This window comes from Aythya ferina (genome assembly GCF_964211825.1).
Source record: "Aythya ferina genome assembly, chromosome: 4".
Taxonomy (NCBI): domain Eukaryota; kingdom Metazoa; phylum Chordata; class Aves; order Anseriformes; family Anatidae; genus Aythya; species Aythya ferina.
The window spans coordinates 8,948,206-8,963,993 of record NC_140300.1 but is presented as its reverse complement, the minus strand read 5'-3'; the positions used below and the strand labels follow the sequence as shown (position 1 = coordinate 8,963,993).

The 15,788-nt window shown below is 41.7% G+C and overlaps 1 protein-coding gene across 5 annotated transcripts in view; it reads left to right on the top strand.

Moving 5' to 3' along the window:
* The window catches only part of MXD4 (MAX dimerization protein 4), a 35,527-nt gene extending 20,883 nt beyond the window's left edge, over window positions 1–14,644 (top strand). For 2 of the 5 annotated variants that reach the window (XM_084519037.1, XM_084519038.1), the window contains exons 4-6: window positions 7,499–7,613; window positions 10,667–10,826; window positions 11,857–14,644. In XM_084519037.1, the coding sequence (XP_084375163.1) occupies window positions 7,499–7,613; window positions 10,667–10,826; window positions 11,857–12,005 (424 nt within the window). In that variant the 3' untranslated portion in view covers window positions 12,006–14,644. Of the gene's footprint in view, window positions 1–7,498; window positions 7,614–10,666; window positions 10,827–11,337; window positions 11,747–11,856 lie in introns of all 5 variants that reach the window. The other 3 variants (XR_014693019.1, XR_014693020.1, XR_014693021.1) reach the window with 3 other exon arrangements.
* The last annotated feature ends 1,144 nt before the right edge of the window (window positions 14,645–15,788 follow it).

Genomic DNA, 15,788 nt, shown 5'->3' with positions numbered 1-15,788 from the left:
TCTTCAATTAGGTACTCAGAGCTTTTTCCAGCTGTTTGTTTCCACAGTACCTTCCCGTGCTTCACTGTTGAATTTAGTTGCAGGGGCTTGTGTGAGGTATTGGATGTAGAGAAAAAAATACATATATTTGGAACAATCCTTCTATGAATCTTCACCTGCAGCACAAATTTTAGCATTTTCTTCTTAGTTCAAGAAAAGAAAAGTGCATCCATTACAGGCTGCTGATGTTTGGTTTATTTTTTCTTTGTATAATAAGAACCAAAGAAGTTTGCTGTAAGGGCACTACTGAATTTTCTGGTTTTGACTCGGAGGCACTGAGCTGTGAGCAAATATTTCACACATCTCGAAGCAATCAGAATGTCCAAGTGCGGCACACTGGGTGCCTTGCCATGGTACAGTGCTTTAATACTAAGAGGTTTTCTTTCCTTTTCACTAAAGTAAATTTGTTGAAGTAGCTTGTGCCGCTTGAATATGACCCTCTTTTGAAAAAAGGAATATATGTTTGAGGTATCCTTTGTAGAATAAAAATAAAAAAATAAAAAAAATATATTGAAAGTGTTTCTGATTGAAATAAATATGGAAAAGACTGGATTTCATTCTTCAGTGGAGGGTTGTTATCTTCCATTGTATTTGATCTTTTTCTGAAGATATTCAAAATGCTGTAAAGATCATTAATAAAGAGGTTTCCTTAGAGCATTTTTCTATGACTTTCTATTATTTATGATTGAAGTTTTAGTTATAATATCTCAAAATGTCTTCGTAAACATGTCTTCTAATTGGTACAGGATTATCTTTGGTAGCTTACAAAAAGTATTTCCATCTGTAAATACATCATTCCTGACACGTACTTCAGGAAAAGTATTAGCTTAAGGAGGAGTAAGGCAAGTGTGTGTGAATACTGACTTAGACTAAGCAGAGCATTTAATTACTCGTGTGCCTACATTGTATGTATGGACACAATACCACGAATGTAGAAAACGACATGAGAACATTTCATTTACAGTACCATTAAAGCCATTTGCAGCCATATTCTGTCACTGCTCAAGTGGGATTGTGCATAAAATGCAAAGAACTGAAGCTCTGAAGAGATCCTGACTTCTTGTGGCAGAGTCCACTCTAAAGGAGTTGGCGCTGAGGTCGGTGTGCAGGCAGAATCCTCTCTGTTGTTTTACCTTCATGTCAGGTGAATTCTGACGTTGCACTGGGGAAGTTTTTAATGCTGGTCTCTATTTTTTTTTAAAAAACAAATAATGGTAAAGATATGAATAGTAATGCTGTCTTCATTCATCATGACCAATAAGAGTTGCGAAAGATCCTGATTTGCTGATTTTTTATGACTAAAACTTCACTGCTCCCCATACGCAGGTGCTGATCTTTCATAAATAAAACTGTGAAGAGTCTTCCTGTAGAAACGCAAGCATCTTACAACTGCAGTTAGCTCACTTCTGTATTTTATGCTGAATTTCATGTCTGGTAGGGAGATAAAACCACCATTCTTTAGGGAGAAAACACAACAGTTAGATTGTGGCAGGGGTCTCTGACCTTGAGCTGTGGGCTCAGCCCAGACCCTTTTGGTTCACAAAGTACCTGGAGAACATTTGACTCCAGAAGTGTTTTTTTTGGTGCAGAGATTCCTCTCTTGACTGCATCCTAGGTACGTTATTAATCCAGATTACATAGTCATTATGCAACAATGAAAAATTTAGTAACTGCTCTATATTTAAACCTGTGTATATTAACTTCATTGCACAGCACCAGGACCAGGATAGGTGTAAATGTGGAAAAAAATGCAAAACACGAGAGGAAGAATTTGAAATGCTTCGGTAACGCTGTCCAGTTTGTAATAATATTGCTAATTCTAGATTCATTTCAAAATTTTTGCTCACATTACCTGTAATAGGTTTATGTTCTTTGAAGTGTGTGTGTGAGGAGGGTGCTTGGATTAAAAACTCTGGGGGCTTTACTTGTGAGGTAGGACAGAACTTACCCCGTGATAGGATCCGAGGCTGTCTGGCTTTTGGATTGAGATAATTGAGTACAGGAATGATGAATTTTTAATTTTTGCATTATTTCAAATGTAGCTTGTTCTCACTAGTACAGCTTTTAATGATTGGATTTTCAACGTCATTTGAATGTTTGATGTATTGTGCTCTTTTCTTTGCATAGCATCACCATGCACGTATATTTAGCAGTTGATTTGAGAGTATGACAACCTCCTGTACACACTGCTTAGCTTAGTGGACTAAATTTGGGAGATCTGAAATAGAGACACATGTTCAGCCATGCAAGCATTTTTAGCAGTGAAAACATCTTGCAGAAAGCACAGCTTGGGCCTTCTTGTGAGGCAAGCGTTGGTTCCTGCCCATGCATGCCTCAGTAGTACATGATGGTTGGGCTGTGGGTGTTGAAACAAAGTGGAGTGGACAGTTCTAGGACCTGCCATGGGACAGAAAACGTGGCTGATAGAGTTGGGCCTTCCCTTGTACAGCCAGCGTTGAGTCAACAAGAGGAGTACGTGTGAGAGTCGCTCTTCTAGCCTGGGGAGGACGGGGACTGAGACCTCGAGGACACACCAGGTGGACATGTCAGGAATTTGACCTGTATCTGTTGAGACTTACGTTCTTCCCCGTGCTTGTTGAGAAATCACGGATGAGCATTGCCATTTGGATGCTTCCTGCAAGTGATTCCGCACAGCTGTGACAGGATTTCTCGTTGTCACAAGCATCCGTGGCCATTTAATTTTGCTTAGGCCTGGCTGAGGCATGCCATGCTGAGGAAAAAGCAACTTGTATGGGACATGCACTTGCCAAAGGAAAGCTTTGCCTTTCCAGTTGGCTTTGTGTAGATCGGTGGTTTAAATAACAGGCCCCAAATAGGGTCCCTGGATTTGTACCTGTATGGTTTAGGAAACATACCTTTGTTTCTTCGCTGCCATCAGGGAGCTGGGCAGCTGAATATACCTGCTTTTTGACTGTCTGTAGGCTGTTTCTGTCATTGTGTTGTGTAAAAAAGCTGTGCAGAGCCCATGTGGAAAGACTACAGGTGGATCAGGTCGCTCCCCGAGCCTACAGCACTGTACTGGGTCGGATTGGCACGGTGTCAAGTGCATCATTTTTGTTAGCGGGGCCAATTTTCTGAGTCAAATACTGCATCTTCACAAGCAATCTGATTTGTGTGATCACTGAAATCTCCATCGGAGGGACCGGTGGTTTTGTCTAGGTGACTCTTGAAAAACCTCCGAGGACAGCATTTCTGCAGCCTTTCTGGGCAACCTATGCTAGTTGTGCACCACCGCCCTCGTAAAAAATTTGTTTCTTAATGACCATCATGAAGCTCCCAATTCACAACCATTGCTTCTTATTACATTACTTGGCCTTACTGAGGAGGATTTTGTTCCCATTGCAACCACCCATCAAGTAGTTGTAGGAATTTCTTGGAATTGTTGCAGTTTTCCTGGAATTAAGATTATCCAGTGTGAACAATAGGCTTTTTTGTTTCGTTTTCCCCCCCTTTGCAGTGTAGTATTCCATTTCTTGCTGTCTTAAAATGTATTTGCACCCGGGATTTCCTACATATGGAGAAGTTTTTTTGACTATTACTTCACAGATGCATTTACTGCAATTCTGAAAATGGCTCGAGCCAAAGATGTTCATTTGCTTTTGTGTGGCAGCCTGTCTGGGAGATGCGGTGAGCGGAGCGGCCAGCGTTTCTCTTGGCTTTTCGTGGGCGAGCACTGGAGTGGGGTCTCTGTGGGCTGCAGTGAGTGGTCTTCAGATGAACCTCTGGTGGATGTGCCCGTGTGGAAATGGAAATGGAACTGGTTCCATTTCCAGCTGTGGTGGGAGCTGCCAGCACTGCTGGGTTTCTGCTTTGTCCTGTGGTGGAGCGCCCTGAGGCAGGCCTCAACTTCCCAGCTGGACGCCCACAGGTGATGAAGCAGAAGAGGGAACGGCCTAAAGTTGTGCCGGGGGAGGTTCAGGTTGGAAATGAGGAGACATTTCTCTTCAGAAAGAGTGGCCGAGCATTGGGACGGGTTGCCCAGGGAGGTGTTGGAGTCACCGTCCCTGGGGGTGTTCAAGGAAAGGTTGGGCCCGGTGCTTGGGGACATGGTTTGGTGGTGACATTGGTGGTAGGACAGTTGGAGCAGATCATCTTGGAGGGCTTATCCAACCTTGATGATTCTGTGATTCTGAAGAGACCTGAGGCACAGCCCCCCTGACTTTGTGGTGTGGCAGGTTTCGTCCTGCTGTCTGTTCAGAAGTGCTGACCAGTAGTGCCCAGTCAAAACCAGTTCAGGGGAGTCCCAGCTGGCAGACGTTGCCTCAGAACATCCAAAACCCCGCTATTTTCTGGCAAAAAGCAGATGTACCAGTGTGAGACAGGTCCCTCTGGCGTTGGCTCCCCAGCTCCAGCTCGGCACCACGCTGCTGCTGCACGGCTCGAGGATGCAGATTTGGGGCATTTTTTAATAGATCCTCACCTTGGATCAATTCAGGAGTGGCAACGAGGGGGATGTTTCTGTGCATCCGCATGAGGTGGGGAAAGTGCTCGCTTTTATAGGCACTGCTTTACTGGCCTGACATCACACGTGGTGTGGGCGAACGTGCCGGGTTTTGAAGCTGGAGCAGTGTAATTACCGCGCCTGAACCGCATCTCACGCAGGGAGACCGTTCCCCTGTTCCTCTGGGACCGGGCGGCTTGTTTTCTAGGTGGAGTACGTGGCGTGATCTGCGAAGCACAAAGCAGCTCGGGCTGTGATTACCTCTGTGGCTGCCTGCTGGGTGGTTCCCCTCGGCCGAGGAGAGCGAGCAGTCGGGTCCCTGCAGTAAAGGAGGGAAGGCGGTGCTGGCAGATCCTGTACGTGACAGCTCACCTGCCGTGAAGTTCGGGTCCCTTGCTGCTGGTGGTGTGGTCTGTTACCATAACATGCCTGAAACGTTTGCTGGCATTATTACAGTGTTTTTTTTTCTGTGATGTGTAAACTGGAAAACACGGGGATATTTACTCTGGTAACTGTGATGGGCTGCTTTTCTTTTGTTACCTTCCTAATCCCTGCCATCGATTATGCTTTTGTGCTGTGATGTATGAATTAGCCTCATAAATATGCCCGTATTTATGTAAAGATCTACGTGCTTATGCTTTAAAATCTTTCATGGTTTTATAGGTGCTGAGTGAATAAATGAAATAAATACCCTAAAAAAAATGAAATTAGAATAGGTCTTTTAGTAGATGTGCTTATTACATACAGTGCTGACAGTAGCTAGTGCTGAGAATGCTTTTAAGTGTTTTATTTTTTTTTAATATTTAGCTCTTTTTAATTCTTCTCGTTGGTTGTTTAAAATATTCTTCTTAGCTTCAGTCACATGCTCTTCCTGGCAGTTCTGTGAAGTCCTGCTTTACCTGGTTTGCATACAACACAACAAGAATGAGTGCTTTGAAAAGGCACGCGGCATTGCCCACTGATCGTGGTCAGATCTCTGTTAATTCCCCAGCTGATGGTAATGAAGCACACTAAAACCTGATTTTTTCCCCGTGGCAAGCAGACTTTCTTCAAATAGCAACAGAGGCTGAAAAGTTCAGCATGCAGTCGGGCTCCATTAATGTTTTTCAGGATTCCTACCAAGCAGATCTCAGATCAGCAGTTCTGTATGTTCACTATAATGCTTCTAACTACTGTAAGCACACTGCTAGTTCCATTTCCATGTATTTAACTCTCTCTTTGCCACTTCGATGCTATTCTTGTCCTCTTCCTTGCCACGTCCTCCTTTATCTGCAGTCCCTACTTCTGTCAGCTGTCTAAATAGAGTTGCATCCAAGTTGTGCTGAGTGACGCAGATGACTGCGTGCGTGTTCAGAGGCCATTTAAAAACCAAAAAGATTAATAGAATTTAGTGCCTGAAGCAAGTTTTTTATTTAAAACATGGAAAAGCCAGGTAGTTGGCAGAGGCTGGAGACACAGTTTTCAGTACAGATACCAGTAGTCCCTAATTGGGGTACTTTCTCTTTTGGACCTATTTTAAAGGTCAGTGTCTGAATTTAAATCAGCAGTTACAGGGTGCTCTGCAGGCTGGTGGGGTTACTTACCTGGGTATCTACCCCAGTCCATAGTGCTGTTGGTTAAATAAAAGCTTTTATATTGTTAAATTTAGAACCTTGAATTTAAAAACAAACCCCAGGCCTAAACAAAGAACGTGTCGTTGCTTTTCTCTTGAGAATTGCATTTTCACCAATAATCTTTTTCTCCTGAATGGAGAATTAATAATGAAGAATTAATAATTTCATAGAAATGCTCTTTGAATTCCCACCTAATACACTGCTGATGTATAGGCAGCCAGAACTAAATGTGTTGTCATTACAGCACTGAATTTTAATTAGTTTTTTTGCTTTGTTTTACTTCTTTCCCCCATTTATTCTCAGGTTGTCTCTATATTGCACTAATCATTCCAATTACACGTGTAATTTGTCATCAGTGTATATTAAATCCTCTCAAGTGGCACTTCAGACTAATGCTGAATTCTTCTTCTGAACTGAGTGTTCAAAAGAAGGTTCATTCTTGACCAGGAGCGTTCAGTTTCCTGCAGTTTGTTTTGTTTCCTTCATGCGTACAGCATGTAGCAGATCTGAGAAAGATAATTATTCATGTCACACTTGTGATCCGCTTTGCTTACTATGACTGCTTTGTGGGGGATGTAGGCACGCTCCAGATCATCATGTTGTTCAAGCTGTAACAGACTGGCAGAGAGAAAATATTACAGATGTTGCTCGTGTAAGCGCTTCTGCATCTATTTCTATCTCATTGTCAAACTGAGAGGTAATTTCGTCAGGATTCCTGTTCAGGATTATGCACGAAAAACAGGAGGGATTTTCTCTTGGTTTTAACTGTAGAAATACTCACACAATGTTCTTTTTTTCACTACTGTTTTGTTTTGGATAGTTAAAGTAAGGTTGTAAGAAATGAAAAAATACAAAGAAATGCAAAGAAATTACACAATGAAATATAAAATGTTTGGAAACGGAGTGTCTGCAGAAATACCACCTCCTTGATCCATGCTTTGCTGATGGGTTTGATGTCATTAATACAGGAGAAAGGTTGTTGAGAGCAGTAGTAGTACCACTTGAAAAGGTGAAGCAGGACCCAGCGTGGCCAGAGCTGGCTTCTCCCTGAAGTCCGTGTTTTTCTTCTTTATACAACCTCGAAGTCAGCGTGCAACTTTGGTTGAATTACTCTGAGTGTACTTCCCCTTCCTTAAGTTGGGACTAGCCAGGCTGAGCAAACTGCTTTGAAATCTAGGTATGAAAATACTGCATAAATGTGCCAAGCAGCATTACTACATTTCGAGTGACCTTTTGCTCTGAAACTTTGCCAAAGGGAGGGGAGAGGAAGCCACTGTTGAATCGAGCTCTGCAGAGAGATCCTGCAAACAGATGGTGTTTGCATATAGGATGTGCTATCCGAGTGCAACTGTACTACAACGCTCTTCATTTTTAATGATTGCAGGCGGGCTAAACTCCGGCTATATTTGGAGCAGCTAAAACAGCTTGTGCCTCTCGGGCCGGACAGCACCAGGCACACCACCCTCAGCCTGTTGAAAAGAGCTAAGATGCATATCAAGGTAAAAACGTTCATCTGTATTTTATTTTATTTTTCCGTTTTTAAGGCAGAACCTTCCAGAATGTGTATCCATAGAGAGGAAGTTAATTTTCACACAAAATCCATACCCATATGTCTCATCTTCTGGATATGTTCATCCTCATTAGATGCAGGGATTTCACTCAGTGTCAAGTTTTGGTGTGTTTTACAATTTACCCAGCAGTCTCAGATACATGAAATGGTGATTTTGTGGTTTCTGCTTAGTTTACATTGTATTAAGAATATATATGTATCAGGGCTCTTCTTTGATTAATATATGTTTTTTAATCAAAGTAGCGTTGGTACTCCACTAATTTCAATGTAAAAATATTAACAAGTAATAATGAAATAACGAGTGGAGTCAAAGGATTTTATAGCCACTATAAGTCTTGTCCTCATCCTTTACCCCGATGACCAGATCCTGGAGCATTTGACAGTCATCGAAAAGAAACCAAAAATAAATGTAATCTCATGTTAGCTGCCACTCCCCTTGCATATTTGTGCATGTAACATCTGTGCCACAAGTTGAAAACAAAACCAAAACCTCACCTGTGCGTCAGCAGCAGTACAGGTCATGTATTTGCACAGGTAAACAAAGGAAGATCCTCCCCAGGCCTCCTCCTTTCCAAGGCACTCTAGTTTCACTCTCATAGTTTTCAGGGAAATCAGGCTACGTGCAAATATAAAACAAGCATTTAAATGTAAAAACTTAAAGAATGCAGATTGCTGCTGCTGTGTCCAAGACTGTAATTATTCATCTGGCATTTCTTCAGTGTTAGAGGGGAAAAGATAGGAAAGTGAAAAGTGTGAAGAGAGGTCAAACGCTGCCAGTAATCTAGGAATATTTCTGCAAACAGCCTGTTGTTGTACAGCATTAAGATTCAGTGCAATTGCAGAAATGGGTGTAATTCGTAGGAAGTACTAAAGATGAATTTAAGCAAAACCATACCTCGAGAACAAGGTTACTGAGCTACTTCAGCTCTTGTAAGCACATTTACTCCAGCTGAGCAACCCCTGTTTTTACCATTTGAGATTTTGGCCTCATGTTTATAATTCAGGCTAACATGCATGAAAGGCACTGCGTGTGGTTTCTGTCTTGGGCTCCCCCCCCCCACCATCGTGGGTTTATGCATACAAACTGCAAATCTGTTTTTACAAGTGGCAAGTGTGAGAGATCAGCCATGTAGTTACCATTTCAGCTGCTGATAAAAAAAAAAAAAAGCTAGGAGCATGTTGTTTCAAAGTCCATCACGCATAGTACCAAGTCCTCATTCTCTGAAAAGTGAAACTGAAGTTTAGTTTTCTTTTTGAGATTTTAACCAAACCTATCCCTCCTGGCCTGACACTTAATTGTTCCTCTTCATCCGGCCTACAGGCTTTGAAGACAGCTACCTCCCTGCTGCACTGCCAGAGCGTGCCAGTGCCCCTCTGTCATTTCTAATACAATAATCTAGTCCAATAATTAGTTTTGAACACACACTCGCTCACCAAAACTTGCCCTGAACGATTGGACAGTTTTGAGACAGTTTTGAGTCTCCTGGATACAAATCACTAAGTTCATTCCCAAAATAGTTGTTAGAGTTTGGGACTGCGGCCAGGAAAACACAGGAAAAGGAAATCTGATCAATTGGGCACACTTGGTTTGCTGTGTACATGGATGTGCCAGCCCATTTTCTTACTCTAACCTCGTGTTCCTATGCGTGATGTGTATCTAAGTAGTGTGGGGCCTTACAGGCTACAGAAGTTAGTTTTCAAGTCAGCAGGGAAGCTGCCTCGTTGAATAATGGCAATTAGGTTTTCAAAGATAAATGCGTTTGCTTTAAGGGTTGCATTGGAACAGTAGAATCTTTGTGGTCATTTGGCCTGTGGTTTGGTGTATGCTGTCCCACGCCAGCCTTCTCTAGAAAACCAAGCCTAGGTTCATTCAGACGGTAGGGAAGAATCAGCAGCAGCAGTGTTCGCTCCCAGTACATCCCCTACATTGTATGGGCATGTAAACACAGCTCAAAGAGAAATTCAGTCTTCCTTGTATGTGCTTTTACTGCTACAATATGCAATTTATTTAATAATTTAGATGAAAAAAATCGTCTTTTTATTTTTTTTTTTTTGGCTTTGATTTGTTCGTAGTTCCTGCTTTTGATCCCATTGTACTCATTGTATTTTCTTCCCTAGTTATGTAGACAATTTTTGAAAATGGCTATTGGTACAAAAACATCGGCAAATTGTTCAGTTGAAACCCTAGAGTAAAATGTTTCTGTACGACATTTGTACCAACAGTGCAGCACATTTTACAGGGTGTGAGGTATTCTTTTTATTTCCAAATACCTTCTTTTATCCAAGCAACAGGGGAGATTTTAGGCAGAGCTGTGCCGGGATCCTTTCAGAGGCTATTTGCTGGGAAATATTGGATTAATAGCACTGATTTGATAGGCGGTTATCATAGAATTACCAGAGTAGCTCCAGAGAAGTTCTAGGAAAGAGAAATGCAAGAATGAAGGTAATTGTTGGTAAAAGCCTCCTCTTTTATACAAGCAGTACTGGAGTAATGTTAGTGAAGTGCTCTAAGAGGTAAACATTTCCATAGCCTGTGGTAGGAGGGAGACCATTGAGGAGCCTCATAATGGTTCCTTTACGGTAAAAACTTCTTTATTTCACCAAAACAGGCATTGCATTCTGACTGAAACCTGAGCTGTGCTCTGGTTATCAAAGATGATGACAGTTTTGCCTGACAGAATGATTAAAATATTCCCCAGAACCAAGGCAACAATAATTCAGTCTTAGCTGAGGAACTTGCTAGTGGCAAAGGAGTCTCTAAGGGATTTTTTTTCCCCTGTATCCATGTCTTTTGCTGTGAAACAAACTCAGTTCTGGCCTGGACAGTTGAAATTGTAGGGAGCTCTGAATAACAGTAGCAAAGACGATTTTGCCTGATCATCAATTCCTGCTCTAAAAGAACTGCTCATGAAAAGATCTTAAGTTACTTTTGCTTTAATGTGGATAAAAACCGGTGGCTTACCAGTTCTCTCTCCCTTTAAGAAATTGGAAGAACAGGACCGAAAAGCTCTAAATATTAAAGAACAATTACAGCGGGAACACCGCTACCTCAAGCGCAGGTTGGAGCAGCTATCCGTGCAGGGCATGGAGCGCATCCGCACTGACAGCATGGGATCAACAATATCCACTGACTCTGAACAAGGTAACGCAACCAGGGCTTCCCGGAGGGAGCTGCAGGAGCAGGAAGGAAAAGGGAAGCAGGGAAGCAAGAAAACAGAAAAGCATTATTTAGAACTAAAATCAAGCTTTCAACAAAACCCAGGAAAAATTGTTCCATTATGCAATCTGCAGAATAAAAAACTACTATATCTTTTGTACATTCTTTGCAAAACATTTTTTTTTCTAATCAGTTTTGATTTTTGTAAAGCTATTTATACAGCGTGAGTTTTTGCCAGGTTTTTAAACAATTACCATTTAATGTTCCGAATTTTTAGTGTAATTATTGGTAAGGCTGGCATAATATTTTCTTCTTGGAAGAAAAGATGTTATTTGTCTTAATTCATTTGTGTGAATAAATTAATTCCACATCATTTATTGTGAAATTTTAAAATATTTTCTGTGCAGTGATCACCAAGTGTCTTCTGCATTTGGTTCTCATTTAAGACCGAGCTCTTCAAGCTCCCTGTCACCATTTCTTATTTTCTTATTTGCAGTTTTCTCTGAGACCGAAAACTCGCGCATGCTGACTTTTTCAGGGGCTATGGGAGATGAGTTGTCAGCCCCAGTGCAGTTACTGGGGACAGATGGCTACACCGCAGTCACTGCTAGCTGACACCTGCATAGGTTGGAATTAGTGTGAACGGTGGTGCTGCAGTGTTACAGCCTCTCAGGTTGTTGTTTTTTTTTTTTTTTTTGTGCGTGTGTTGTTTTGTTTCTTTTTTTTTTTTTTTTTTGTTAAAATCAAGTGTCTATGCATAGGTTGGAACAGTTCTGGGACAGCATTTGGTATTGATGCTGTGCTGTACGTGGATGAGGACAGAAGGGATTTTAATTCTCATGTGGACAGGATGCTGCTTACCCCAGGAACTGCTGTTCCAGATCTTTTTAATTACAGAAAATGAGGTACCATCCAGGTCTCACCTGAATGTTGATTTACACAGGCAGTAGTGGCCCCTGATCACTTGTTAGAGCCGCTGCGTTTCTGAAAACGTGCCTTTTTGTGTTTCCTTTAGAAGTAGACATTGAAGGAATGGAATTTACACCAGGTGAAATGGACAGTATTGGAAGTGCCAGTGATGCTGAAGACCACTACAGTTTGCAAAGCGGCTCGAGCGACGGAGGTTACACACATTCCCGCAGACTGAATGCCAGGCTCTCATAGTGCCTGAGTGACCAGTTCGACTCAGGACCATCTGACTGAAGCACTTATATATGAATATTCCAGAGGTGTCAACTGCCACTCTTCCAGGAAACCCCAACCACAGTAACTCTGACATGGAGGTTTCGTACCCACGGTTCCCTGCACTGTAACCACAATATTAGATATTGTAAATCATGGGTTGGCTGCAGAGAACTGTGGTTAGGTACAGTTGTGACTTAAAGCTAGCTTGATGTAGCCATACTGCAAATTAAAGAAAATAAATTGTCATTCCATTCAAGAAGTATTAAATTCAAACTGTTGGAAGCATGGCGTCAGGAAGTTTGACAGTTCTTTTGATTTTTGCAGAAACCATTTTCAAACATCGAGGAATAAATGGAACCTACAATGTGTTAGTGATTCAGAGATGCAAAAACTTTAAAACTACTTTTTGTGGTATTTTTTCATGGAAAAAAAAAAACAACATTTTGAATGCTGTATAGCAGGCTCTGTAACGTAAATTCTTTCAGCAGTTGTTGTTTGGGTGAAGCAGGCAGATAAACCTTCAAATTTCAGATGATCTTTAGAAAGGTCATACTTACAAGTCACTACTGTACTTCAAAACGGGGGAAAAGCCAGCTCTAACAATGACTTCATGTGGGATGATCTCAACTTTCTTCTGCTTTTTTGTATTCAATATCCAACCAGCAGCAAATCATTCTATCCATCTTAACAGGAGTAGTAGAAACCAACACTGCAATTTTAACCTGTTATTGTGGAATGGATGACGTTTGAAGCATTTCAGTGTTTTCGGTGTTTGTTTTTTCCTCAATTTCTTTGTCTGAAGAATACAGAACTCAAGTGATCCAGATTGCGATAATCTTTCCTCGCAAGGAAAACTTCTGTTTGCTTGTTCTTTTTTTTTTTTTTTCTATTTACACATGTCAATACATTTTTATGGAAGGCATGGCTTAAAATTACAGTATTCAGCTAGAAGATAATTAATCTTTTTTTCTTTTGCACACTATAATTGCATTTTTCTATTCTTTAAAAGTGCAAAAAAAAAATAAAATGTATGCTGTAAAACAGCAAAGTTTATTTAGTACTCATCAAGCTGTTCAGAACATATTTACCCAAATTGTAGCAATACTATGAAGATGTATTTTAATACAACTTCTGCTTAGTGAAGTCATTAGAGCTTGGCTTGCCGGGTAAGAAAAAAACGGACCAGTCTTTGCATTACCTGTTTAAAGAAGGTCTTTTAAAAAAAAAAAAAAAAGGAAAAAAAAAGAAAAAAGCTATAAACACTTTTAGGGAAGTGATTTTAGCAAGTGTAGTCTATATTTCCTGTAAGAGATTTTGTATTATATTTTCCTAAATGTTCTCATTTACTTGTATAGGGAGGGGAATGGTACAGACCCAGACCAGAGTCTCAGGGACTCTTCACCTTTGTCATATTGTGCCTTGGTGACCATTTATGTATGCCTCTCCTTTTCATTGTTTAAAGGACAACTAAGCTTTGTTTCCAGCCCCTCTGTTTGAATGGTCAGTTGTCCACCTTCTTGCCGATGAAGCAGAGAGGTGTATTTATATCTTCACCCTCTCACAACTGATTCAGTGTGGCTTTAAGTAAAACCATAAAATTAGGTTTTGGTGCGAGGGTTAATTGTCTTTGTATGAGCCCTCCCTGTGATTCTTCAGCACCCGAATCTATTTTTTGTTAGCTTATAAATAAAGTCAGGGTCTCTGTGAGACCAGCGCTCAGTGGCTAGGGAAACACAAATGTACTGTGTCAGGCTATGGGATGTCCAAGTGTGGTGCCATTTTTAGCATTCAGCTACAAGACCTCATGACGTACTGACCATAATGATCAAAAACAAAGATTCAGTTGTTCTTTCAACATCTGACATACGTGTCCTCCCTTTGGCTCTTACAACACAGAGTAGAAATATGAATACATTTTGTGGCAGCTTACAGATCCTTGTTTGCACTCTCGCTTACCGCTTGGAACTTGCCAACAAGGAAAACGTATACATTTAATTTACATAACCTAATGGATGGCCACCCCCTACTTTGGCTCTGGGGAGGGGCCTAAGGTTATAAACTCTGGCAGCTGAATAAGAAAACAATTAACCTTTTTTGTGATGCAGGTTTTGGTATTATGTTATCTACACCTTGCATATTACTAAAATCCTCGTTGTTGGGGAAAGCACACAGCAATATACTCATTGTGTGTAGCTGACAAGCAGCAGAAATTACTAGCTCCTTTGGTGCATATGTAACTAATTTCCAAATCATGGAAACAAAAAAAAAATAAGAGTTTACTTTAACACACGACTGTTAACAGGAAAAAAAAAAAAAAAGGCTAGTATATTGTTGCTGTTCATTTATTATATAATGAACACACTCATGAATTGTAAAGTGTTTCCTTTCATGACAAGCAGCTCTTGCACAGAACCTCCTAATGAAAAGAGATTTGAAACTTACAGAAGGAAAGACAAGATTTTAAATTGAACATTATTGTACCTTAGGTCGACCTGAAATTTTCCTTTTAAAGATGAATGTGCTAACTTAATGAGTTCTTCCACGCTGGGTATCCATGGCTTTGTAGATCTTATATTTTCAATAAAAATTACTCGAATAATCTTGAGTGGAAATAAAAAGGCTTTATTTGTTTTCACTTTTTCAGTTATTCCAGTGGGGGCTATTCTCCCAATCAAGAAAAACGTGACCGTGCTGTTCTCCCTTACGTGCAGCCTGCTCTGAGAGGTGTTTTCAGCTGTAGCCCCCTTGTCTGCAGACCAGGTACCGAAGAAATCCGGCTGCAGGTGACGGCACGGCTGCACCCGCTGCTGGGTTTGGCTGCTGCTGGGTGCAGCCACCCTCGCTGGGGACAGCCGGGGCTCGGATGTGTCATCGAGGGATGGAGATGGCGTGCTGGTTTCCCTCATTTTTAGGCTGAATCCTTGCACATGTGTTTGGTGTGCGTGCACACATTGGTGTGTGCACGCAACTGTGTCTGTAAGCACAGCGTTAGTGCAAAATGAATGCTGCTGGCTCCTGTATTAAACCCTACAGGTGCCGTTTGGTGTCCTGACCATGCTTTTAGCAGGTGAAAAGCTCCCACTTCTCAGCCCATCTTCTTTTTCCACTCTGCAATTACCGCACCAGGAAAGAATGAGCAGAGAAAAGATGACAGGGCTGCTGGGTCATTTCCTCTGTGGAAGAGGCTCTGGAGAGATGAAGTCACCCAGAAGCCCTTTTTGCAAGAGGAGGGTCAGCCTCCTCCTGGGCTGGAGGATGGAGCGTGCCCCCTTGCAGCACAGGGCTGGCAGAGGACCCGCGCCCCTCTGCTGCTTTGGGGCTGTTTTTTCCCCTGTCCCGGGTCTCTGCTGCGAGCCTGCTGCCAGCCGGGAGAGGCTTGCAGAGCTGCCCCAAACAGTTAACTTTCTCTGCAGATTCTCCACTGCAATTAGGAGGATGAATACGCCTTCGCTCCCATCCTGTCGCTGCCTACCTTGTATCCCACGGAGGCTGGTGTGTCTTCCTGGAAGAGCAGGGTTTGACCAGTAGAAGCTGCAGCACGTTGTTACGCAGAGAGTGCATCCTGAGTTTTGTAAAAAAAAAAAAAAAAAACAAACAAAAAAAACCAACAGATTGTGTCCTGAATTTTTGTTACGTGCAAAAACCAAACTCATCTCAGAGTGAGCTTTATCAGATTAAAGCAGCCATAAACAGCCCCTCCGAACCCATGAGAAGGGGAGTTTTTCCTCCGGTGTTTCTAGCTTGTTTCTAGCTGTTTCGTTA